This window comes from Lepeophtheirus salmonis, chromosome 14 (genome assembly GCF_016086655.4).
Source record: "Lepeophtheirus salmonis chromosome 14, UVic_Lsal_1.4, whole genome shotgun sequence".
Taxonomy (NCBI): Eukaryota; Metazoa; Arthropoda; class Copepoda; order Siphonostomatoida; family Caligidae; genus Lepeophtheirus; species Lepeophtheirus salmonis.
The window spans coordinates 25,834,703-25,861,474 of NC_052144.2; the positions used below are offsets into that span (position 1 = coordinate 25,834,703).

General features: G+C 30.9%; 1 protein-coding gene, 1 long non-coding RNA gene and 1 pseudogene across 2 annotated transcripts; 2 read left to right on the plus strand and 1 right to left on the minus strand.

Moving 5' to 3' along the window:
• Positions 1-250: 250 nt before the first annotated feature.
• On the plus strand, positions 251-26,772 carry LOC139907122 (uncharacterized). The gene is made up of 3 exons (XR_011783451.1): positions 251-374; positions 26,366-26,454; positions 26,527-26,772. It is a non-coding gene; the product is annotated as an uncharacterized lncRNA (long non-coding RNA).
• LOC121129964 (U2 spliceosomal RNA) lies at positions 10,630-10,806 on the minus strand (annotated as a pseudogene).
• Positions 12,167-13,081, plus strand: LOC121129645 (uncharacterized). The gene is made up of 2 exons (XM_040725373.2): positions 12,167-12,293; positions 12,355-13,081. Exons 1-2 carry the CDS (start codon positions 12,279-12,281, stop codon positions 12,964-12,966), a joined length of 627 nt encoding a protein of 208 aa, XP_040581307.1. The 5' UTR covers positions 12,167-12,278; the 3' UTR covers positions 12,967-13,081.

Genomic DNA, 26,772 nt, shown 5'->3' on the forward strand with positions numbered 1-26,772 from the left:
TATGATTTTTTTTTAAATATGGCGAATTTCTTCCTTTGAGACCTCCATACTCTACGCACGATAATTCACTACTGAACCGGTCATGCATCATACTGTGCAAAAAGCGTTTAAAATATACACTCACACCTTTACAACACATTATCATATAATTCAATTTGACCAGTAATTAATAAGATATACTTTGTTAAAAAAAGGAGCGAGAAATACAAATTACTTTTTCCCAATCTAAATTTACATTTAAATACAGTTACTATATTTTCCATAATGTAATGCTATTTTAAATGTAGAAGGTTCTCTACAACTTGAGAAATGTTCTATATAGTAGTTATACTATACAAAATTTCAATGAAGAAATCTACCCCTACTCAGAAAATGTAAGTGCAAGTCTTTATAAATATAAATCAAAGAAAATATGCAGATTTGATCATATTTTTCATAAAAAGACAAACTTAATTGCTGAGAAAATGCACTTTGTATTTGTGAGAAATTTTGTTATAGAAAAGAGGAATAAGGTTTGGCAAAGTAACAATTAAAAAAGAAGATTTTACTACTGACCGAAGAAAAATATTCCCATTGCAAATATTTCTTTAGTACATCATATATGAAATATTCATTATTTAAAATCCTAGCTATTTTCTAGGTAACTTGAAATACAAGGTATGCCAATTATGCATATTGGGACTGATGTGTCTCTTCCACCACGCGTTTTCCTTTTTTTCCTTTGTCGATGAAGTTTGATGTATTAGTCGATATATTATTCAATTCATTGATTGAATTCACACATAATTATGAAGTAATATATAATACATAAATGTTCGAGTATGTATCAGAAACCATTCCAATAGTATGAATCCCATTATTTTCTTATTCTAAAATAAAATTGAAAAGTAACTCATTTGTTACCGGACAATCATCGTCGAAGAAAATGGGTTGCTTCCAAGGACTTATCAATCCTCGAATGAATATAACCTTAATTCGAGAGATAAAGTAAATATAATAATATTTATCTGCAAAAATAAAATATTGTATCGAAATAGTATCGATATAAATTTTCATGATATATGGAAAGATCATCGGATTTTTTTAATGAATAGACGATTGAATTTATAACTAATAAAGGTAAAAATAATTTTTAATAGCATCTGATTTTAATTTTCTTTTTAAGGGCAAACCCAATTGTTCATTCCTTAAATCTCTGTCATAGTTGTTTTCCTCAAAATGATTTTCACAAATTCTTTCCAAGGCGACCCTTTCGATGGGAGGCTCTTTCCCAAATCTTTCTCCTTAAGCAATCTTTAGGGAAATCCTTGGTAAATCACATTATTAGATGAGCCACAAATTGCAACTGCACAAACCACAGTTTTATTGCGTGACTCCATCGCCCGTCACAATATAAATTTATGAATTTAATATAATAGTAATTTATTACGAATGACTTTTAAAACGATGACCAAACAATATATTATAATCGACTCTGACGTCACAAAAACAATCCTTCCATTTAGATTGACTAGCAGTCGTCGGTACGGTACACCAATTTGAAAAGGAGTGCTGACCCGATATATGTGATTGACATACCTTGTATTTATTTCTAGTTACCTGGGCTATTTTTACCTCCACAAAGAAATTATGTTTTGGCCTCTGTTGTCTTTTAGTTCCCAGGTCACTTACAAATGAATAGTTAACCATAACTTTTGTACAAATGGAGGTACATAACCCAATTTGATAATAGGTGGAGGTTTTAATCTCTACCAAGTGCCCATTTGAGTTTTTTTAATGCTGTCTACCCAGTTTTTGAAGTTATTTATCTTTTACAAATCATTATTGACCTTATTATTGATATCATTTCTCAAAAAGCGTTCAAATATCCAAATTTTGAAGAAAAAAATCCATGATTTTTTTCTATGTTTTTTTATGACGAATATTGTGTTTCTTTGGCTTTTTCGTCCCTTGTTAGTATATTCAAAGTCACGACGTTATCTTTATTCTATTAACTCTTAACCTTATTTCTTCTAAAATGAGAAAGGAATAAGGCACAAAATCCATAGTAGGAAATTGTTATAAGCTAAACCAGAGATAATTCAAGTTCAACCAATCAATACTCAGATCCCTAATATGAGGTAAGAGCAAAAAATTTCAAGACTGACTGATACATTGCTGATAAAGTTATCAATATATAATAAAAGTATCAATGCTACGTTTTAATTTGAACCATATACCGCTACATCATATTTCCAACCACAATGAAATATATTTCATTTGACAATTGCTTCTCTGCATTCTTTATTTGTAACCAATGATTTGTGGCTGAGTGTAACATAAAATAATAAACCTAAAAAGGAATCTATTTTTAATCTATTGATGATATGAAAGACAAAGTTAATCATATATATTTGACAAACTGGGGTGAAACGGAACGGAATGTTGGCAATTAATTATTATATTTTAATTGTGTTACGTAGCATAGATGAGGATTCTTTGGTTGCTTGAATGAATCTATAACCGGGATGGGAACTCGGACTCGAGTTGCTCATTAAATTGAAACTTAAGACTGGACTTGTACTACTCCATGTAGAAAGGCCTTTCTACACTTTTACTCCATGCCAAAGACTCAAAACTGAAGAACCACAACCAACTCAAATTAATATTATTATATCTGCACCATTTTACTTTATATATGATTTATTTCATAGTTGAGTTGAAAAGACATGTCATCAAAAGTATAAAAAAATGACTCATGATAAGCTTTGCTCCCTATCTTTCATTATTTTTTTATTTTTTTGAGCAAAGGCTTGACGTCATCATTATTTTTTAAGCTTTTCTCAAGTCTTTAGTGCCTCAATTTCAAAATTGAAGAATTGCTTATAAACAAAAAAATTATTCAAAGTTAGACTCTGTGTACAAATTTTGATAATGACTAGTGAGGAAAAGTTGTCAAGTGGTAAGAAAAGAACCATGTATTCTTTAAGAAGCACATCTAGGTCAAAATTTGAAAATGGCAAATATAATATATAAAGTAAGCGTAATTTCCTTATGATATTGTCTCTTTTTGCTAATCTTGGAGTAAGATTATTGAAACTTATTTTTAATAGGTTAGAAAAATATCATCAAATGTTTTTATGCAAAAAACAAAACAATGATTTTTTCTAACCTGATATTAACTAAGTAACTAAATATGGCCTCTTTTCAAGTACATAAGTACATTACTACTTAAACACCTTTTTTGCACTAGCCATAATCTAATATTGTAGTAGTGACGTTAAGGCTACTCTATGACATCTCTCATTTGGTATCCGATCAATTTTTTATGGAATATATAGCCTATGTTTTTTAAATCATTAATCATCTTATCTTGATGAATTCTTCTTATTCCAAATTCCCATTGGACAATGCTTCAATAAAACAATTTTATTTTATTTTACCAGTATGCATCTAACCAATGCATTGGCTCATTCATAAAGTTGTTTTTTTGTGGTCCATGTTGAAGGATATTTTTGGTTGGAAAATATCAACTCAAGCATTTAACAGGAATTTGAAAACATGAGAAGGATCACCTTAAGTCAAGTAATCATACAAGATTTTAAAGCTCTAACTATGGTAACCTTATTGATTGAGGAACTCCTTTGTTTTGAAGAATGGAATTTGCTATTTGCTACATATATCATAATTGAGATTGATACTGAATCCTTGAGTTACGATTAAATAGATGAAACAGCTATATACTTTGTCCTTGTTGTTTCTCTTGAGGAAATAATCTATTTCACGTTGAATGGTTTTTCATAATTGCCATACTTATGTGTATAAATACTGCATCACTTAAAGATTCCCCCATTAATTAAAAAAAGAAGTATTTGTTTTGTGAGGGTGTGGCTCTTGACTTAAGTATTGGCTTAGCTTTTTTTGGATGGATTAAAAGCGATAGACAATGGTATTACAAAGTAATAAATCAAGTCATTTTAAATACAAAAAAGTCGACTCATTCTAAATACACTATTCAACAAAATCCCACTTTTTTAAAGCACTTAGTTTGTTGAAGATTGAAATAAAAATTATGAGAATATATTTCAATGCCTGATGCGGAAAAAAATTTTAATTTTTGTGAAAATTTGCTCCAAGGACTCCCTTGAATGTTCGTCTTTTGGAATCCCTCACTCATTATGGGTCATTTTAAACAAAGATAATTCGAGATATAAGCATGATACATAAATTTAAAAAATGGTTTTATAATTTTTTTAAACTAGACTTTGAAATATATTCACATAATTTATCTCTATCTTCAACACCGAGACCTCAATAAACCTTAAATAGCCTTTAAAAAATATGGCTCTTTCTGAAGGGCATAAGGCTAACAGAGAAAGAATAAGACCATTTTTGGAATCAGGGGATCAAACTTTACTAAGTTGAGCATAAACTGTTCCTCGTCCATTTTTGCTGTTGAACAGTTTTTTAACAAAACAATTTTTTGGATGTAACTTTTAAGAGTGGCAGAGTGGCACAATTTTGTGTAAATTCGCTACACTAAAAATTTACAAAAGTCTCTTTTATAAAAAAACTTAACTCTGTCAGGGGAATTTTGGATCTGGAATTGTTTATAGAAAATAAATTGAAGATCTTCTTCCAATTAGGCCTTCCTAAGTTATAAAGACCCTTCAGAATATATTTTTCGTCTCTAGGGGGTCTGATTTTTAATATTTGTTTTAGAAAATAAATCAAGAATCTTGTTTTTTTTTTAAATTAAAAAATATGTCTATATACTCTCTTATCTTCATGATAATTTGGTATCCCATAAAATATTAATGATAGGGGGAGCCATAGACTCATAGACTCCCTACCACTTTAGCATTGACTTTTTTGTAAAAATTTAAACATAAACCACCTGGCTGTATTTTTTAGCTTTTTTTTTAAGCTGGCAAACTGAAGAGTACATTTTCTGCTTAGATGTTGCCATTATTATCTAATTTCTGAGGTGTGAACTTCCTTTTACACAAAATTATAATTATAAGTCCTTCTTAGACATTTAATGTTTACAATTTATTCAATAAGACAATAATCAAAGTCTGGGACATTATGCATGAACACTTCTAAGGCAGTATTTATGATCTAGAAAAGGCAATGATATTGTTGGTTCGAACGTTTCACTTGGAGAATAAAGAGCGAGCTTGTTCTTGTTTCAAAATCCCACATTAATGGGAGGATTGGTTAATTTAATTCAATTTTTGATTTTATAAGCTTCTCACTGTCTATGTGTTTTGAAGTGTCGATCCCAAATCGTCTTATGTACCAGCCGGGGTGTCGTAATTGGTAGATCAACTACCATAGATCGATCTGTTGAGACTCGGTCCTTAGAATTGAGGATTTACATCGTTGTCATTATTTCCTATGCCCCTTGTTTATTTTCATTCTTCTTCACACCTAGTCACAACTGATCTAATGTAACCCCTTGACAGCTATATTCCTCTCCTCCAGAACATTCTTTCAAATTGTGAAAGTTACCATGTGGACATTCGGTTTCTTTTTTAAATATGCCCAAAATACAGACGACTTTCATCACTAAATAGGTCCCATCCCTAGTAATTTTTTGATCGAAAGTGTGTTAATAAGTGAACATATTTAAAGTAGATGTTTTGATTAATTATCATTTCAACCGCTTTAATTTTATCATAACCAAAGTTTTGACCTTTCTTTCCAAATACAAAGTAATATCTAGAGTAGAGGTCGGGTAACTTTTTTTAGAGTTACCCCAAAAGAACTTGTAGTAAAATTAATTTACACCAATCTAGAGCAGGGGCATCTGCAGGATTATTACCTATATAAATATATATATTTTTTTTTTTGAGGGGGGAGAGAGACTTGAGAACCAGTCCCTGAATAATATCCTCTTCCTTCGATCTACCAGATTCTTCCCGCTGACAATGAGTCAATGAGTCAATGGACCTCACTAAATATTTTTTCAAGTGGGGGGTACTTTTTATTTTATTTATTCATTAAGGTTTTCATTAAAATTTGCACAACTTACATAAGAAATAAATGAACGAATAAGGATTACATAAAAAAATCACATAAACAAATATTTTACTTTATAATTATCCCTTTCCAAAAAAAACCCTACAATATAAAAACTATACACATATTAATGATCAACAACAACCAAAAAGGGTTTTTGGAATTTAAAAAAATAAAAATCCAAAAATAATAAGAAATTAAAAAAATTTCAAAAAATTAATTTTTTGGAAAAAAAAATCTAAAAACTAAATGTTATTTATTAAATGTTACAAAAAAATCTCATATATATTGGTTCTTTTTTTTTTTTTTTCAAAAATACATAGTTATTCAAAAAATTTGAAAACTTAAATATTTTGGAAAAAAAAAAGAAATTTTTTTGCAAAAAGTTTCAAATATTTCGGGGAAAAAAGTGCAAATCCATTGTTATTGAAAGAAAATTATTTAAAAAAAAAAAAATTTCTAAAATCAAATTTTTCTCCAAAAAATTCAAAAATCTGCAGCTATTCACAAAAAATTTCAAATATAACATTTTATGGATTTTCTTTAAAGCCCTTCCATCCCACTACCTGAGGACTCCACTGTAGTGGCATATTATTTATCAATATGAATTAGTACTCCCATCACCCCAAAATTTTCTAAATTATCTCATTTGGGGTAATTTACCCCTGTTACCCGACCACTGATCTAGAGTAAAAATTCGATTAGATGCAAATCAGAGATAAGATCACATATGAATAAATAAAGATTAAATATTTTTGTTATCCAAATACCTTTCTTTGTTTATATTATTTTAATTATTGTCATAGGATTAAATATAACCATTTTTATTACTTTAAAAGTGGATTCTATCAACAAACCTATTACGTGAGATCAATTAATAGTTATGTTAATTCTTAGATTTAAGAAATCTTTTAACGATTTAATTCCATTCGAAAACAAGTACGGACTGTTGCTAGGCCATGTATATTCACCCAAAATGAGTCCAAGTTAGCCTGAAGCCATACTTGAGCCACGTGAAAGCTATCAACAGGACTCAGTCTTGCTGTAAAATGGCTCTTGAAAAGTCTGCTAACATTTTCCGATTCAGAACAGATCCATTTTTCATTTTCATTCCATCCTAGTGGTGAGACGTTTTTTTCTGAATCTCTGTGAGTTTCGGGTACCGTTGAGGCTTGTACGGCAGGATCTTCAACAATTCCTTCATTTGCTTATAGACAGTCTCGTGTGATTCTAAATGACCATCACAATTTGACATCAATCTAGTCGCTACTTTACTCAGGGATGATCTTTTTTCGTAAGACATTTGGCGATGGTTATTTTTGTAAATCTCGAAAGTTTTTTCTTCCTTCCAGGTCCACCCTTGTTCTCGAGGAGGCTCTCTCCGGAAAGGTGACAGTTTCATCACCTTCGAATGGTTTGGACTGAGTCCCTGAGGTCCTGAGTGACCTCAACCTGCCTTTTCCCGGGCCAAGTTGGCCTGCAGCCTTGGTTTGGGTGCTTAAGGAGTGCTCCTTCACCATTCTGTGGGATCATATTTTTTAATAGTCATGTGTACATTTCAATTAAGAAAAAAAAAAAAAAAAAACGTCAATGTTGCTTTTTTACCTTAAATTTGAGTCGATACTGATTTTTAAGTGTATTTAAGCCGACTTGCTTGTGTTTTTATTGTTCCCCTTTTCATTTTTGAACTTCTTTTTAGAGAAACGGCAAATCAAAAAAGAGGAGCTCAATTTCTTGACATACTGTACTTTAGCCATTTTTATGATGAAGATAGTAAGGAATTTTATAAGACTATAACCATCTACGCTCATTTTTGTAAACCTACAACGGGATTTGTATAAAATATGACCAAATAAAAAACCAAAAATTGTTAACCCTGACAATTCGAATAATATTTTAAAAAGAGAGGAGCCTAGTTTTCATTGCGTTTTATTAGATCAGCAACAAGCATTTCTGAACCTCAATGTTGATCCGTAATTATACTCCTAGTCCAACATGGAATTAAATATATAAGTTATAAAAAATCCTAAGAGTTATTATCCGTCCTTCACTTGTACTAGAAAATAATTTATGTTTAAATCTTCTCTATTTTATCAATTATCATCGGCGTTCGCATGATTAAATATTCATATATACATAGAGTGATGATATTGAGCTGGATCATGTCCCAGTATTGAGCAATAGCAAAGGAAGTTCTTTGACGTCGTGACAGCAGAGAAAAAATATGCAATAGATTAGGGATTTTCAACCTTTTTTTATTGATGTACCACTTGTTAAATATTTATTTAACTCAAGTACCCCTTACCAGCACAAAACAATTTAGCTTCAGTGACAGGGACGTCCACAGGATCCTGTTATTTTTTGATGATTATTGGATTTTTTTTTTTGAAAATAAATCCAAAATATTTTTTTGGAAAACAAAAATTTAAAAAAATTCAAAATATATAGAGAATAGTTGCATAAATCCATCATTAATATTTTGAATGACTAAATAAAATTATATTTTAATTTAAAAATTGGAATAAATATTAATATATTTCATAAAATAATCTGTTTAAAAATACTTTAAAAACCTATTGATATATCTAAATTGATATAATTATGGTAATAAATATATTATTTTTAACCATAATAAGCATTTAAAAAAAAAAAAATTTAAGTTCCTCTATGTTTTTGACATACTCAACGATTACAAATTACTTTTTTTGACGGCTTCAACTACTTCTTCACATCATGACTCTATGAATTTGATCTCTATGCTGGTTAGTCATTACTTGTATAGATATAATTTTCCAAATATTTTTAGAAATGACTCAAATTCCCTTTTTGCAGCACATCAAAATTTTTAGTTCCATTTTTGAACCCTTAATCAAAGGGTGTGAAAAAATGGAATCAATTGACGAATTAATTAAAATTTCCGAGATCCCAGCATATTTTAAAGCAATTGTTCAATGAATTGTGTACATATATCATTTAGTTTTTACTTGTCTCATTATAAAATCCTTGGAACCACTCTCCTTGAATGAAGACATGTAGGATTTGGAAAAGGCACGGATCCCTTCTTGGAATCCACACCGAGGGTGAGAACATAACAATTGCTCAAACTCTGGCAGACAGTGACACGATCATTCGCAGGGATAGGAGGAAATATGAGGCCCATAGAGGTTATTTTGAGGTAACAACAATGCTGTGAAAGGTCGAAGTGACTATGTTTGGACACGTTTCATGCCTCCTCATGTGTTCCTCTAAGGGTCAACACTGATCCCTACATGGACGTGCTAGAGACCAAGTCTAATTCTTGGATCGACATGATGTGGCAGCAGGACTCAGTTCCCTGGCACACCTCGAAAAAAATCGTTTCAAATGGCTCTTAGACAATTTTTTACGACTTCACCTTGCCGGACTTTTGGGCTCCAAACTCGCCGAATCTGAATCCGGTAGATTTTTTGTGTGTAATACACGATCGAACGACAAACCAACCGAACCCCTGGCAATACTAAAGACGAACTAATAAGTCGAATCAAGAAGGAATTCTAGTATATGCCAAAGGACCAATTGGCGAAGGCGTGCTCGCGCTTTCGGTCTTGTATAGGGACTGTAATAGAGGTTAGAGGTGATTGTATAGAATAAAATAAATCAGAATCTATCAAGCTTTTAGAATCTGGTTTTATTTTTTCAATTTGGTAACTGGTTGGAGAGAAAATTGCGTTTAAATAAAAATCATTTTAGGGGCACAGATTGCTTACACACCCCGTAGATGATTATATGTAGTTATTTTAATTCTTTCCTTTTTTAGATTACAAAATTAATTTAAAATTATGTTGCATCATTGTACTGTGATAACAATATTTAAGTATTTCGAATGTCTTTACATATATAAATATTACACTTGTATATTCCTACATAATATTTTGTTTTTGTATGCTTAAAAAGGGTGTATTCGAATAGAAAAAGGGTAAATATTTGAAGCACAGTTAGTTGGAGCAATAAATTTTGTGGAAAATACTTACTCATTATTGTGTAATTCTTGTTTATACTACTGGAATAACAGACTATATGTGTAATGATGGCAAACATATTATGTACATATCTTTTTATTACTTATTACATCTAATATCAATCTAAACATTGGTTTTGAGTAGTATTGGATTTGAGTGTTACTCAAAATTGGACAAAATCAGCAATTTTCCGAAAACTACTCCAACTCCCCGAAATATTTATGGAAAAATTGGACTTTACTTAAACTCAAATAATCAAAAAATCGAAACATTTGAGTAATATTATTAATATTTCAAATATCACTCAAAAGGACAATAAAACAACTATTAACTATTTTGAAATTCTCATATACTCTAACTCTACCAAACTCTAAAATGTTTTTCTCAAATCCCATACTACTCGAGACGAACAATAACCAATCTCAGAAACCTTGTCACTGTTTTTAGCAGGTTTTTTTTAAAAACAAAATATGTGCAAATATATTTTTTCATAAGGCGGTTTACCAAATCTAGTATGTCTGTACACACAATTTATTAATGAAAACTCTGCATAACCTTCAAACCTCAACAGTTCTCCCAATCTAAATAAAGAGGTTCCGTGATTTTTAATTATATTTTTTAAATATTCCTTTATTTTTTTCCCCCTGGAGGTACTGCAATACCGGGTCAACTAATTGTGGAGACAGCGCAAGCGCAGCATATCCACCCCCTAACATAGATAAGTTTAATATCGAGGAGGATACATGGTCCTCATATCAGATATTAAGCTTATGAGAACATGATCTTAGCCAAAAGGACGAGAAATTCCTTCAACTGGTCAGATGGAGTTGAATTGATTAAGTCTACCTAAACATTGTAATATTAAAATTACTCTATTTGAACTAGCAATTGTCTTTGAAGTGCATAAACATTAAGTATATTTCATTATCTAGAAACAACCATACCTATATCGAATATAGTATGTACAAAGATTAAAGTCAAGAGTATAATTTCTACCGAGCGCGTTGTTCATTGAGCTACATCGTTCTATTAAAAATATATGAAAATGCTACCAAAGTAATTTTTGGACTTGCAAAATTTAATTTATCAAGTCATTGTGACTCCTTCCAACAATACACATTTTAAATCACAAAACCTCTTTATTTTGATAAGGAGAGTTCTTTAAATTTTTTCATATTATTCAAAGTTCTTTTAGATAAATTACTTATACATGGTTATGTTTACACACATGATAGAACTGGTATTAGGAACTAAATCGTGTTAAATTGATATTTCTTTAGAAATAGAGTTTTTTATGGACAATAATAAATCCATACTGATCAAATTTAAAATTATTGAATTACATAAGGGAAGGCTATATACTTTTTAAATAAGATTATGAGTTTTATTTACCTCTCCGGAATCTTCTTTGATATTCCAATTGATTTTACAGAAATACTATTTATTAAATAATTAATTTAGTAGTTTTTGTAAGAGGCATTTGCGTGGTAAAACCATGGGTTCATTTATACCAACGTTACCTTGCCAACACAAAAATACCCAGTGTATTTTATTGTCAGCTGTCGATTCTCTTGTCTTACTAAGTTATATTAATAGTTACTTTTGCTCTGTTAAAAAAAATGCAACATTTCCATTTCTAATTACCAACTATTAATTGATGATGTCAATTTTTAATTAAAATTATTTGTTTACTATGTATTTATGAGATATATAATTGTAGGCATTTGAATTACATAATGTATAACTTAATACATATATTTTAGTAGTTTTTATTATTATCCATTCAATATTTACTTATTACATTATCTACTCCCAAGGAATGTAAATCCTTCACTTCAAACGATTTACATCACTTTTTGGTTGCAACTTGTACAATTTGCTACAACAAGTACAAAATCAGAATTGTATAAAATACACATTTTTTATGTCCTTTTTGGTCTATATATCTTGACGTAAATTCGAAATAGGGTTTCATCTTCCCGGATGGTTAAACTGATAGTTGGAAAACATTAATCTATACTATAAAATATAATAATTTGACTTACATCGTTAGGCAAAAATATCTATAATTATTATCATATAATAAAAACCATTTTATTGTAATCATACGGGTAAGCCTTTTTTCACCTAGACCGTAATTCCACCTCTTTACATGCAGCGTGTATTGTAAATCAATGAGTAGAAAAAAGTATAAATAATGTCAGTCACTCTCATGTCAACATCACTTACAGCTCTGAATTCAACAGAGGGTACAAACCAATTTTAAAAACATACAGCATGAAATTTTCTGTGGTAAGTTGAGTCCCTGATATATAATATCAATTCAAATAACATTATTACAAATCCTTCCTAGATTTGCTCATTTTTATTGGCTTTTGCCTTTGAACAAAGCGCCGCTGAGCCTGGTTATGGACACGGAGTAGCTCATCATCCCTATGGTGGAACGTCTCACGTCTACAACTCTCCATGGGGAGCCTGGGGAGGCTATGGGAATCACTACCACAAGAGATCTGCTGATCCAAGCTACGGACACGGTGTAGCTTACCATCCATATGGTGGCCACTCCTACGTTCACAACTCACCATGGGGAGCACATCATGGTCACTACCACAAGAGATCCGCTGATCCCAGCTACGGACACGGTGTTGCTTACCATCCATATGGTGGCCACTCTTACGTTCACAACTCACCATGGGGAGCACATCATGGTCACTACCACAAGAGATCCGCTGAGCCCAGCTACGGACACGGTGTTGCTTACCATCCATATGGTGGACACTCCTACGTTCACAACTCACCATGGGGAGCACATCATGGTCACTACCACAAGAGATCCGCTGAACCCAGCTACGGACACGGTGTTGCTTACCATCCATATGGTGGCACTCCTACGTTCACAATTCTCCATGGGGAGCACATCATGGACATCACTACTAAAGCTAAATTTTATCAAAAAATACATTAAAATCTATATTTTTAGAACTCATGTACCTTATATGAAACAAACGAGATAAATATGCTCAGCAGCTCAAAAAATCATAGATAGTTCATTAATAAAGTAATATTTACAACGCGTAAAAGCCATAATTAGTATTTTACTTGGATATTTGTTAATTAAGTTCAGGTTCCCTACAGTATTTTGTGGCTATTAATGTTTTGTTAGTTTGCTCATTTATTATTTAATTAATACGCAAAGAACTCTTGGTAAATGATTGTAACTAAGGGGAAATAGTTTAACACATGATAATTTAGCAATTAGTGTAACATATGAACTTTGTTCAAATACATGTAGTCCTCCATATTTGACAAATATTACAAGGGAATATTCACTCACTTTTTTTAAAACTACGATACAGAAATAATTTTGAATAATTTGATTATAAATATGTATGTCATTACAAAGTATTCATCTATGAATGAGAATGGTAAGACACAAAACACTTTACACAAAGCCCTACGTCACATTTCCTACACTCTGTACGACCAGTTGAAGAACAATAGTCTGCAACACATCTTCTTTTCTCACCATGTGGTACAGGTTGCACAAGATGATCTTTACCATCGTACCACATTTGGAGTACACTGGGACTCACTTGCGATTTCCTCCCAGATGTCTTTGGAGGGTTGCGATTTCCTGATAAGTAGGCCATTGCAATTTCTCTTCGGAAATCTAGATGACAATCTGAACCACATATACCTCGATAGAGTTGCCATGCATTTTGGAGCGATGAATCTAGCAACCAGGTAAACACTCTCCACCACCATTTTTTACTACGGATACCAACACGATACGTATTCATATTTTGATTCGTGAGGTCTGCACCTCCCCTTTGTTTGTTGAATAGACATTGCAACACTTACATTTACTTTCTTTGATTCCACTCTGATCCACCTTTTTATGACTCCTCGTGGTTCTTTTCCATATACTGTTGAAACAACCGTCACAACAGAATTATCTTTCCAATGAGATACGAGAAAAGTATCATCGTCAATAGTAGTGGTAGCACTGGGCATGAACCCTCTATCTTTCTAATCAACAAGTTTACTATCCATAAGGGGACAGATACCTGACAAACGATTAGACTTTATTTTGCCAGATCCGTTGTAGCCCCCTTTTTTTAGTTCCCTGCAAAAGGACAGCGTAGTAAACAAATTGTCAAAAACGATATGATATGGGAGGTCTTTTATTCTGCCGAACTGATCTAGTAAGTGTAAAACAGTTGTAGCACACATTTACCAAACTTATTCTCAGTTTCAATAGATCCATTGTACGTCTTTCCTTGGTAAAAATCGAATGCTATGACAAAACCACAAATCAAATTATGGCATCAAACTTTGAAGCCGAATCGAATTGGTTTATTCCTAATTGACTGTTTACAGCCGTGTTTACCAAAATATTCGATCATATCCTCGTTATGTGATATTGTCGGCGTTGGAACAAAATGCAACAGGTATTTTTTTTTTTGGCAAATGAACAATCAAAGGGCGCAATTTCGAATACTTGTCCTCTTTATCAAGTATATCATTAGAATTGAAATGTAGACATTTCATTATCTAATAGAAACTGTTTCGATGCTTTGCTTCGTGCACATCTCTATTGCGTACATTATATCCGGTTGCCCAATAGATGGTTTTACTTTGTAGTTTATTGTAACCTGATACGATGAGAATAGCCAGAAAAGTTTGTATTTCATCAAAATTAACATTTATGTTTGTCAAATTATTGGACTGTAATTTGTTCAACAATATGAATGATTAGTTCCTCGTCAAAGAACAGTTCATATAACATCCCGGGAGTAAAGTTTCGATACCTTTTATTATCCGCTTCTGTAAATATTGGAACAGTATTTGCATTTTTCTCGTGAGAATACCATGTAACATTTGGAGTTTTTTTCTTAGATGTCGACCTTTTTTCATTTATCTTGCGAGGAGGAACTTTAATTACATTGAAATCCCTTGCTCTACCACGTTTTTTCATCTCAGCTGACGCCCTCAGTTGATTACCACTCAGGTCATCTGGTTCAACGTGTTTAGCTGAATTATCATAGCCCGAATCTTCGTCTGTAAGTTCATGGACTTCAGGTGGTTCGATGTATATTATAGGGAATGTATATTTTGTATATTAAATAGTAAATTATCCCATCTATATATATATGATAGTCATTTATTGATTCTTAACTAAATTCTAAGTAAACAGGATTAATATACACATACATTTTTGCGTGAAAAGTCGAAAAAAATATTTAGTGATTTTCGTACTCGCCTTCACCTAGCGTTTCCATATGACAATGTTAAGTATTAAAAAAAAGTCATACAACACTAAAAAAAGGTCATTCTTGAATCATAATATATTTAATAGTAGTATCTATAATAGTGCCCAAAAATAATATTACCAATTATCCTAAAGGAGTCAAAATAACAACATACCTTTTACTTGATGCCATGCTGCAAGTCTGATTTTCAATAGCAGCGAATGTTTCAATACGTCTACTACCCACCAAGATGGGTCTGCAGCTGAGCTAGGCATATACACTAGCGGCACACAGTCTACCAAACATGTTGAAATACTTGTTGCAGTCATTCCGTAGGATGTGGCACTAATATGACCAACACGCATATTTACGTGTCGATATGGCCACGCCGGGAGTTAATGGAACATCCTTCTAAATTAAATAAAGCAAGAGTAGATGTTTTGTTAAATACGTAGGAGTACAACTTTTTCTAATAATATAAATATCTTGGTTTTATAAAGTGATATTGTTCAAGTTTCAACCAAGATTTGGGATTATCAGTAATAAATGAAGGAATTTCCCGATCTTTTGGTGTGAACCATGCAATAATTGAATATCATATGGATGGATGATTGATTTATAAATGGTGTCATATTTGAATTAAGAATAATCAATTATAAGTTTTTTATGGCAATTTATAAAACTCAAATGCCCTCAATTTTATATCTCATAATTATATATTAACCATGTAATTTTAATAAATCAAAATGAAATAGTTGATTATTAGAATTGCCAATGTTGTAATTAAATAATAATGCATTTTAAGACATATAAATTGCCACTTGTACAATTTGCTCACCGCAAAACGAAGATAATCCTATACAGTTACGTATGTGCTAAGCTTTTTCAATAACAGATATCTCTATTTATAGTTATTGTTTGTTGGTGATACGCTTTCATACTATAATTTCCGAGCTATTTCCCTCTTCACACAAAAATCCTTTGAACCCTCCTATATAGTTTTTTTTTACCTCTACATCTATTTGAAAATGACTTTTTGTTAACAACATTCTCCATTTGAAAAGGCGTTCAAAAGTTTCAATTTTAAAGTTATGTTGCTAAATTAAAAAGGATAATTTAAGTTCATTTTCTCAAGGGATACATAATAACATAATCCTACAAATTGTAGGCCAACGAAATTCTTCGGATACTCAAATGATTATAAACACTGTATTAACCTCCAAATCAAATCAAATAAGCATCAGAGCTCAGTCCTAAATTTTATTACATCTTGCTAAATTAATAGAAATTACTATCATGTGGAGTCTCATCATCAAATGTACGCATAGTTTGACAACGAATAATAAGGAAAACTTTTTATGAAGTAAGCGAAGATATAAAAAATAATTTTTAATAATTCAATATTGCTGAAGGGTATCAAACTTCCATCCTAATACCATAACGAGTATTTTTAATATTCGTAATGTATATTTTATACATTAATAATTTATATTTGTTATATTTTTGGATTGATGGTGTTATATATAAATTCATTTCCCAGACGGCACCCAGATTAATTATGAGTGAAGGTATAAAATGTACATAACTATGTAGTCAGAAACCCCCTTCCATTGTACAATACAATGAATTTCGAGTTATTTAGCTAATAACTTTCTTTTTAAAGAAACCATATAATTAATTGAAATTAAATCGCTCAATATTAACAACTTCATTAAATATAACACTTTGGGCATGATTAAGAATTATTTATTTGTTCAAGTTGATTTATATTCAACCTTCAATGTCCAAGAGAAACATAATACTATCAAACAAAATTTGCCATTGCATTATACTTTCAACTTGATAAGAGTTTGTGAGAGTCACCTTAAAGGACCTTTAAAATTTTATTTAATGATGCTCTCATTAGTTTGTCTAAGAAATCATTTAATACATTTCTAAAGTTATTTTGGTTAGATATGATCAATCTTCTGATCAGATCAAAATCTTCAAATCGAGAGACATCTTTTCTCTGTTGAAGGAAATCCTTCGGTTAGTATGAGAAGAACTATTACTTTTATTAATTCTGTTTGAATTAATTAAAAGGCTGACTGGCTTGGTAATATCAAGAATATCTAAAGGATGCATTCTACTTTCAAATCAAACTAAAGTTCCTTCATTTTAAGTACGAATTTATTGTATCAAACATTTGTGGATGTTGCTAATCGTAGGAAAGATTATATTATATACTCATAATAATACATGTCCCTATTTGATAAATTTAGAAACAATCGACTTCCTCAAATAGCAAAGCAAGAAAAAAATATTGGGTAACGCATACATTTTGAGTAAAAGGATCACATATTAATATATAATCACGGGAATAGGCTAATATCCCACAAAAAATGCTATTCAAATTTATATAATTTGATTAAATGATGTATAGTTCAAATTGGGACTAAAATATTGGTTAAATATTAGTTATTGTGTTTCTGTTTGCTAAAGAGATGGCTAATGGCGATTGTCAGGAACGTGATGTATATTTTTTTTTGGAGCCTATGTCTAAGACACAAACGAAATTAATGAATGAATATTAGCTTTTTCAAAAATATTGTCGTTACTATGTAAATTACAGAGAAGTCCCCATCGGTGGTGTGGATCCTGGAGTATAAATTACTTTTTGATTCATCTAATATATACAAATTATCATAAATGATATAAATACTTGATAAATATATCGAAAAGCAAAACAAAACTAATGTAAAATTTAATTAAATGAGCATTTAAAAGGAAGGTAATTTTCGGCGTAGAAGGGGTATTTTGCCGGAAATTGAAAATGATTTTTTTCTAGAGTGCTTAAAAGATGCTCTTGTATACAAAAAATAGGGCTAAAATTGAATTTCTATTTAACACCCCCCACCAACCGATAAAAGGAAAGGTAGCCAAAATCTCTAAAGCTGACAATGAAATACAATGTAAATGTTTTTGTTAGTGAGGTAAAACATGGTGAACATTGAACCAATAAAGTCCAATTATATCCAGTTAAATTGTGAATATCCTTACTATTAGATAGATAATAATTTAATTGGATAACATATTTTTGGTTCATTTTTTCTTCTTTTTTGAGGTTGAGGAATGCATTTAAGATCTCATTATGTAGAGTGCTTTTAAAATTGTGCTCCTAAGGTAATTACAAGAATAACAACATGACTCTAAAAGGGGTATAAACAAGCTTTTAGGGCATATAATCGCCCAGGGGCATCCACAGTCCATATATATATATATTTTTTTTTTGGGGGAGGTTTTTGGAATTTTTTGGAAAAAAAATCCTAGTACTAAAAATTTTTTGAAAAAAATTTCAAAAATCCACAGCTATCCTTAAAAAATGACACTTTTTTGATCGTTATCAAAAAGATTGTTAGCGATCTACAAAATTAAATTAAAAAAAAAAAAATTATAAATATGATTGATTTATTATTGATAGAAAATTAAATTTTTTTTTCAAAATTTAATTTTCTATCAATAGCTATGGATTTTTGAAATTTTTTTCCCCACCCCCAAATTTCCTAAAAATTGTTGATTCTTCAAATTTATTTTCCAAAAAAATTAATTTTCTGTGAATTATTTCTAGGAAATTTGGGGGTGGGGCTATAAAACCTCCAGCCCACATCTTGTGGACGCCCCTTTGGCATGTTTTAATGGATAAGATCTTTTAATGAGGTCTGTGAACTGTTTTGACGGAAATTTATTTTGATAACATTTCTTTTATAATGAAATTCTTGGATTTTGAAAGAGCTTTGTACTTTATTGGTCTAGGGGCATTAAACGTAATGTAACCATCAAAATTATTACTCAGTTTGATTGAATTTACATAACATATTCCATCTTGATATTCATATATAAATTATTTAAGAATGCATTTGAATTTTTGTACATATTCATATATTTTATTCGTTTTGAATCAATTTGTCATGCAAAGGACAGGGATGACGATTAATCCTAATGTTACATTTTAACATTTTATGTAGAAAAATAAATAAATATATGGATCTATATAAAGGCCCCTCTGTGAGTCTAAAATGAAATTTTTACAATATTGTGCCTTTCTTCTATTTTGATATTTAACCATAATAACTTATTTTAAAAAAATGTTCTAAAGAAATAGTAAATACGTCAAGGGAGAAATAATCTAACCTCATAACGAAAAGCATGGAGCAATGCAGAGCTGCAATTCTGGAGCTATCCACATGTGGTAAATTACAATCAGAGATCTCTAAAGTGCTAGGCTGTAACCACTCTATTTTGTATCGGATATCTGCGAAGGACACACAAAAAGCTTCCATAGGGTCCACTTTAAGGCCAAAATAAAATTAGTTGAGGCAGTTAAAGTGACCATTGAAGGCACAAGAGGCAAGATGTTTGTCAATGACCTTGCTCTTGAATTTGATAGCAGCCAGACCACCATTCGTCTCTTGGTGAAGTAAGAATTAAACCTTAACTCCTACTAGAGAACTCCTTTGCAGGGTTAGAAGCTTTGGGATCGTGTAAAGCGTGTGACTTGGTGGAAAATCCAGCTCAAGAAGCTTGGAAGGCAATACTCTTGGCCTCCCCACAGCTCTCGACTTTCCTCTCCCTCCTAGACTTTGGTATTTTTGGGGAGCTCAATGTGAAGCTTTTGGAGTCCGATTCATATTAAGGATCAACTGAAGGCCCCCATCATTACTGCTTGGGCCAACCCATAGCCGAGCTTTCTAAAGAACTACTGTACAAAGTTCCACACCAGACTGAAACTGGTCATTAAGTTAAAAGGTGGCTATATTGATTGAGAATCTAAATAAGTTGTTCCTTAATTATTAATGAATTAAAATTTCTAAGTTTGAAGAAATTTTGAAATATATTATAACAAATTCTGTAATTTTCAAAAAGAGATGTATTTTAGACAGAGAAGCCTATCTATACACATTAAAGTACTAATTAATATTTCTTTCATTATTACAAAAGCAACTTTTTTAAATAAGAAAAACGATTATATTTTGTCTTGTAGATAAAATGATTAAGTAATAGAAAATTTTCTACAGAATATGTATCATCATGTTACCAAATTTTTTAAAAATAAATAGGCACTGATAAACAATGTTTAGAATATCAGAGATTGCTGGATAAGCGGAATGTATCACCTACTAAGAGGCATAATTTTTCAAATAGTTATTAAAATAAACCTATACAAATTTCAAAAGAAAATTCAATAGTGAACTTCATGTAATGCCTTTAAAAATAAGGGGACAAGTTCTCATTTAATTTGGGTGTTTAATCATAACACAGGGGAACACTCATTTTATACAAATGAATTAACCCCTAAAAATAAATGTATCCCTAAGTGCAGAATCCAAAACTGATCTCAGTTTTTCTCTCAGTCATCTGAACTCTGAAATATCTGGGATTATAGTAATTCGGGACTATTCTGGTTGAGAGTCATTTTTTACCCTTAAAACAATCCCCTAATTAAAAATAGGATTAATAAAACTTATGTAAAAGTGTTTTTTATGATTTTATTTTTAGGCTGAAAAATCATGAAAAACGACACTCTTTGGGATTGTAGTCATTCGGGACTATGAAAACAATTTTGCCGAAGGATAATTTATCTAAAGGAAATTTTGCTGTAGGAAAAATACTAAAACTAAACAAAAAAAACTAGGTCTTCCTAAGTGTCTTAGAAACCGCCGAGAAAATGCCATGTGAACGTTACCAACGAATTTCGGTCTGCCAACTTTTGGACGCTGGTAAGAAACCAACGGAAGAGAAGTTGTTACAATGGGTCCACACCAACTATCTGGACATGAACACGGTGTTCCAGTAGGATGGTGCGACAGCACACACGTCCAAAAAGGCCCAGAAGGGTTTGGAGGACAACTTACCTCTCTTGCCAAATAAAATGTGGTCCCTACTCAGCAGATGCCAAAACATTGGACTTCATTTTTTGGGTCCATGTTTAGACTGAACCGTCCGTCACCCAAATATTGACAACCTCAAGGACACCGTCAACCAGCACTGGGATGCCATGTCTGAGGACTACATATGTAATGTATGTAAGGCCATCTGTGTTGGCCTGGAAGCCATCACTACTGCCCAGGGGGGCTACATCGATGATTAGGGCACCCAAGAAATCATATTAATTATTTTTATTTTTTTGACATACGCTATTACAACTGGTGAATGAAATACATGTTGATAAAGTTCTAGATTGAAAGTATAAGCTATTTTGCAGAAAAATATTTTTTTAAATTATAATAATTAATAGTATATATTAAATATTATTTCTCCGCCAAATGCCCCAAAATGGTTCTTCGGCAATATGTGTGTTCGGCAAATTGTCGTAAAACTAATGTGAGAGCCTCGAAATGTGTTATGGATCTATGATAGAGTGAAAGAAAAAGGATCATCAAACTCATTGATATATATAAATATATATATAAACATCAACAACTCCTTTGATTTTTTGGTCAGCTGTACCTGATAGCGTTCTTAACATTGATTGGTATAATACAAATTTGTTTTTAATAAGCTGTGAACAATTCTCTACAGTTAAATACAGTTATATACTAGGTAACAGATAATTTTGAGGCTTATTTTTTTATCTTTTTTGGAGGATAGTTTGAGAGAGTGAATGGGGATTATTAAGTGCCTGAGTCCTGGTGATTAAGTGAAAATAAATATCAATGAATACATATGTATTGTATTTTTATATATATGTATATACTTGCATTGTTCAGAAGAATCTTTTTTCCAAATTTAATATACAGGGGGTTGCAGGGAGAGGCTGTAGAAATTTTTGCTTTTTACTAGAAAACTTAATACTTCAATTTTTATTTCAAAAAATGAAATTGAATTTTATAGTCCAAATTGTTTTTTGCAAAAAATTTAATTTTCTGTGAAAACCATGAGATTTTTGTAATTTTTCTCTAAAAAATTTAACAGTTAAATTTTTTTCCCAAAAATTGATTTTTTAGGTGAACAGCTGTGGATTTGTAATATTTTTTCAAAAAATTTAATTTTTCCGGAATAGTTATGGACTATTAAAATTTAAAATATAATTTTTCAATTTCTTTTCCCAAAAAATGTACCTTTTTAGAACAGCTGTAGATTTTTGATTTTTTTTTCAACAAATTTAATTTTTTGATAATACCTATTAATTTTTTAAAATTTTTATGAATAGCTGTGGATTTTTAAATTAAATTTTTTACAGAAATAATTAATTTTATAATTTTTTTTTAAATAACCTTTTTGGAAATTTATGACTTGAGCATCACGTACTTTGAAATTTTTTGCCCTGGGTGATTACCCCAATTATGGAATACCATGTCTAAAATTTTAGATTTATGGTAGCAACAGGCTTCGTTTAAAAGTCACTCAATGTTTGGGCATTTTGGTAGGATACTCGAACATGAGTGGACCATAACTCAGCTCGAAGTCAACTGATTTCAAAATTGTTGGATTTCAAATACTAACAAGAGTAAAAATAGCGATGATGCAAAAAATGCCATGAAAACATTATTTTGAAATAATAAAAATAGCATCACAGCATATATACATATATCTTCTTTCATACAAGCTAGTCAAACACATTTTGATTTATTTAGCAATATTTAGTAGAACACATTCCACAAAGTTCAACCTCCTTCACGGCCATAATTATGAAATTAGCGGGCTTGTTTAATGGCATGATTAGTATTGTCAAGAGCTATGAGTTGTTGAAGAGTAAATTTTGATGCCTGTTAGCTGTTTTTCAGTAACCCGTTAAAAACCAGATTATTGACCAGGGTTAAGAGTAAATTCTTCATTTTTCCTCAAGACATATTTAATTCCATTTTGTATATTTCTTTTCTAACCCTTTTAACTTAAAATTATACATAATTGTATCACATAATATGTACTTTTATCATTTATTTTCATTTTTGAAATAAGATGACTCTGAGTGTTTGTTCGTATTTATTCGAACCAGTCCGGTCTTAGAACCGGTTTTATCAGTCTTTGGGGGAGGTACATAAGACTGCCGGTCCTTGAGACTGTCAGTACTGGAACTGATTAAAAAAAGAAAAAATAAAGTTGAGTGACGTCATCAAGTAGCGCAGTTATTAAGTTTTAGGACCGATGTGCAGGACTGAACTGAACTGGAACAAGAGTGAACTGTACGGGACTTTAGTCTATATATTAACTATCCAGGGGCATCTGCACTATTATTATTATTTATTTGTCTGTGTTTTGGATTTTTTGAAAAATTATATTTCTTGGAAAAAAATTATATTACTTGGAAAAAAGTTTCAAAAATTTAATTTTGTGAAAAATTTGTTTCAAACATCCACAGCTGTTAAAAAAAATTTAATTATTTGGAAAAAATTCAAATAGTAAATTTTCTAGTAACAAGCAAGCCTTTTACTCCAACCCCTACGTACCCCCTATTATCTCTTAGTGTGTACACTTAATATACTATTTATAGCAATTCAAAGGTTGCGTGAGTATGATATATCAAAATGTAACGAATGTTTTACATAAACATAAATTGTAAATAATAATTTGATGACTACTGAAATTGAAACAAGAACAATAGATATGTAATTCTTCTGAATATTACCGTGGATTAAATTAAATTTATAGTTTATCAAAAAATATCATTTTGCTCCATATTTATATATTACAAATTATAATGCTTATAACGTGTATCATGTGCCAAAAAAAAAAAAAAAAAATACATCTTATTTTACTCAAGCAACATGACTCAGTATATTATGTATAATATAATGTTTCAAAATATCATAACGATAAATCAATAAATATATATTTACCTATGATTCAAACTATCGGTTCTACCTATGCTTGTATTTAAAAATAAAGCTTTTGTTCCTTTGGTAATAATGTCTCAAAAGGTGAATTTAATGACTTGAACAAAGATAAAATTAAAACGACACGTCCTAAAATAATTATCATTACTTTTAAAATGTGAACGAAATATTTATAACAATTAAGGAAATGTCAATGCATTTAGTGAAAATAATTGTATGATGTACATTAAGTTTTAAGGGACTCAGATTCGAGTCACATGAATACTGCATAGAAAATCAAAAATCAAAAAAGAGTTTAGCTAGAGGATTTGTACGGATTAACATCTTTTATTTCAAATTAACATAAATGTGATTCAAATCCCTGGCCATGTTAAATAATGGTAGACTATTCTAAAATTTGAATTTAAAATTGACTATGACTAAACTAGGGCGTAGAGCACGACTAGCTTTTTTATCCACTCTCATCCTCGACTGTCAAAATGGAAAAAAACAAACAAAAAAACATAAGGTCTTAGGAAAGAGCGGTCGAGAGAAAAATAAACAATTCAAGCTAAAACACAACGAAGAATATTTTCTAAATATACGTGTAAAAGTTTGGAACATACCCATAAACTATGTTTTTATAAACACTTTCCATACTAAAATCTTAGTTTAAATTTTGGAGGCATATGATCCAAAGTGCATCCAAAATTTATTTTTGTGGCATTTTCTCTTCTCCAAATAGGGTTAATTTTAAATCAGAAAGCTCTTAATTTTGATATAAAGGATTGTTGAGGTTTGAAGATTTTACTATGAAAAGTCCTTAAAATACGTAGTCTATGGGTCCGTTCCATACTTATACACGTATATTTACAAAATCTCGATAGATGTGGTAACCCACCTTTATTCTTTTCTTTTAACTAACGAGAGACTAGCTCCTTCACTCCCCCCCCCCTCCCTACTGGATGTGTGCCTAGTTGGGGGAACATGTACCAGCTTCTAAATTTAAGCCAATACGAATTGAGAACTACTAAACCCTACCTTCCTTGCCATGAGTTTCCTCTCTTTGCCTAAAGTCCTTCAGTAGCTACTAGCCTTCTGTATTTTTCTTCTTGCCAACTCTTAATTATTAAGAAGAGAATAGTTATAAATCATGATATATACTCATACATTTAATTGATAATCTTATCCATGACGGTTTATGAAATTACTTAAATTATAAACGAAAGCCCGTGATTTATATGAATCAATATTGAAATCCAAATCGTATTTAATAGCTTTTGCGTTCATAATACGTTGATTCAGCTACTTTAAATAATATAAGAGTCAACTTATGAAAATGAAAAAATGAAAAGAAAATACACAACATTTTTGTTTATTTCAAAAACCTAGTCTCAAGACTAGATCATCGATCTTTATTCATTGGGACTGGTTCTTAGGACTGTCAGTAATAGAACTGATTTTCTAAAAAAAGAATTAATAAAGATGAGTGAGGTCATTAAGGACCGAACTTTATAAGTTTCTAGGACTGATATGTAGGATAATAATGTCAGACAAAACACCACTCAAGTCTAGTTTTAGAATCCCACTTAAATCTAATTTAACTGCTGTTCGGACTCGAATCCTACTCCAAGTGAAAAGACTCGATACTTGGCACATATTCGTAAAAGTACTCTTTGTTTCTGTGGTATACTATATATATTATTATGTTTATGATTTGAAGATTAGGCATTTAAAAAAAATGCTTGTTTATAAAGTATTTTTTGCTGTGCAAAGTTATGTCAACACATATCCATCAAAATTATTTTCAATGATGTTGCAAAAATAGTTGTTGAAACATAAAATCAAATCATGTAGCTTTTTCTACGCCAAGTGTTGGAATGTTATCATTCATCAATCAAATACCTTTACAGTTAATTTTGATTCTCATTTGACAAAAATTTGTAAATATGTACTCTTTACAAGAAAGTATACAATCATTACAAATCATGAGGAGTGAACTCAAGGATGACTAATAATCGTTTCCTTGGCATTTTGAATGGATTCCTGGCAAATATTTTAAATATTTTAATGCTTATTTATATAAATATATATTATATTTGTACAGTGTATATACATATGTTTTGCTCTTCTAACAACTCGTTGTATATTAAAACGCCAAAAACAACAACAACACCCTGTAATATTATTTGCCGTATAAAAGATGTAACTAATGTTTAATAATTGAGGAAACCAGAAGGATAAAATTATTGCCATGGTAGAATCGTAGATTTCATAACACTTTATTTATAGAATATTTATCAAAAAATCATATTTTCAGAAAAATATAAGAAATATTCAGAGGCATAGATGTACCGAAAGGGACGTCAAGGACCTCACGTGATATCCCCTGGCATCGGTCTTAAAATGGTGGGGGAAAGGGAAGAAATATAAAAATAAAAATATAATATTTTTTCTAATATAATATTCTTGTTTCTATAGCCGTAACTCCTTGTTCAGCTTAACGATCATTCTCAGCCCTTCGTCGTATATAAACATACCTGAGGAACCGATTCAAGGAAGATCGTCTCACAGCAATCGCAATTTTGAAGATTGAACGTGAAACCACTAACTTTACTGAAGCTAATAAGATAGAGGAGATTATCAAAGAATTTGCGAAACAAAATGGGGCTAGCGAGCATTTGCTTCTTGATGTATGTTGGTCGCATAATTTAGCGTTGTATGAAT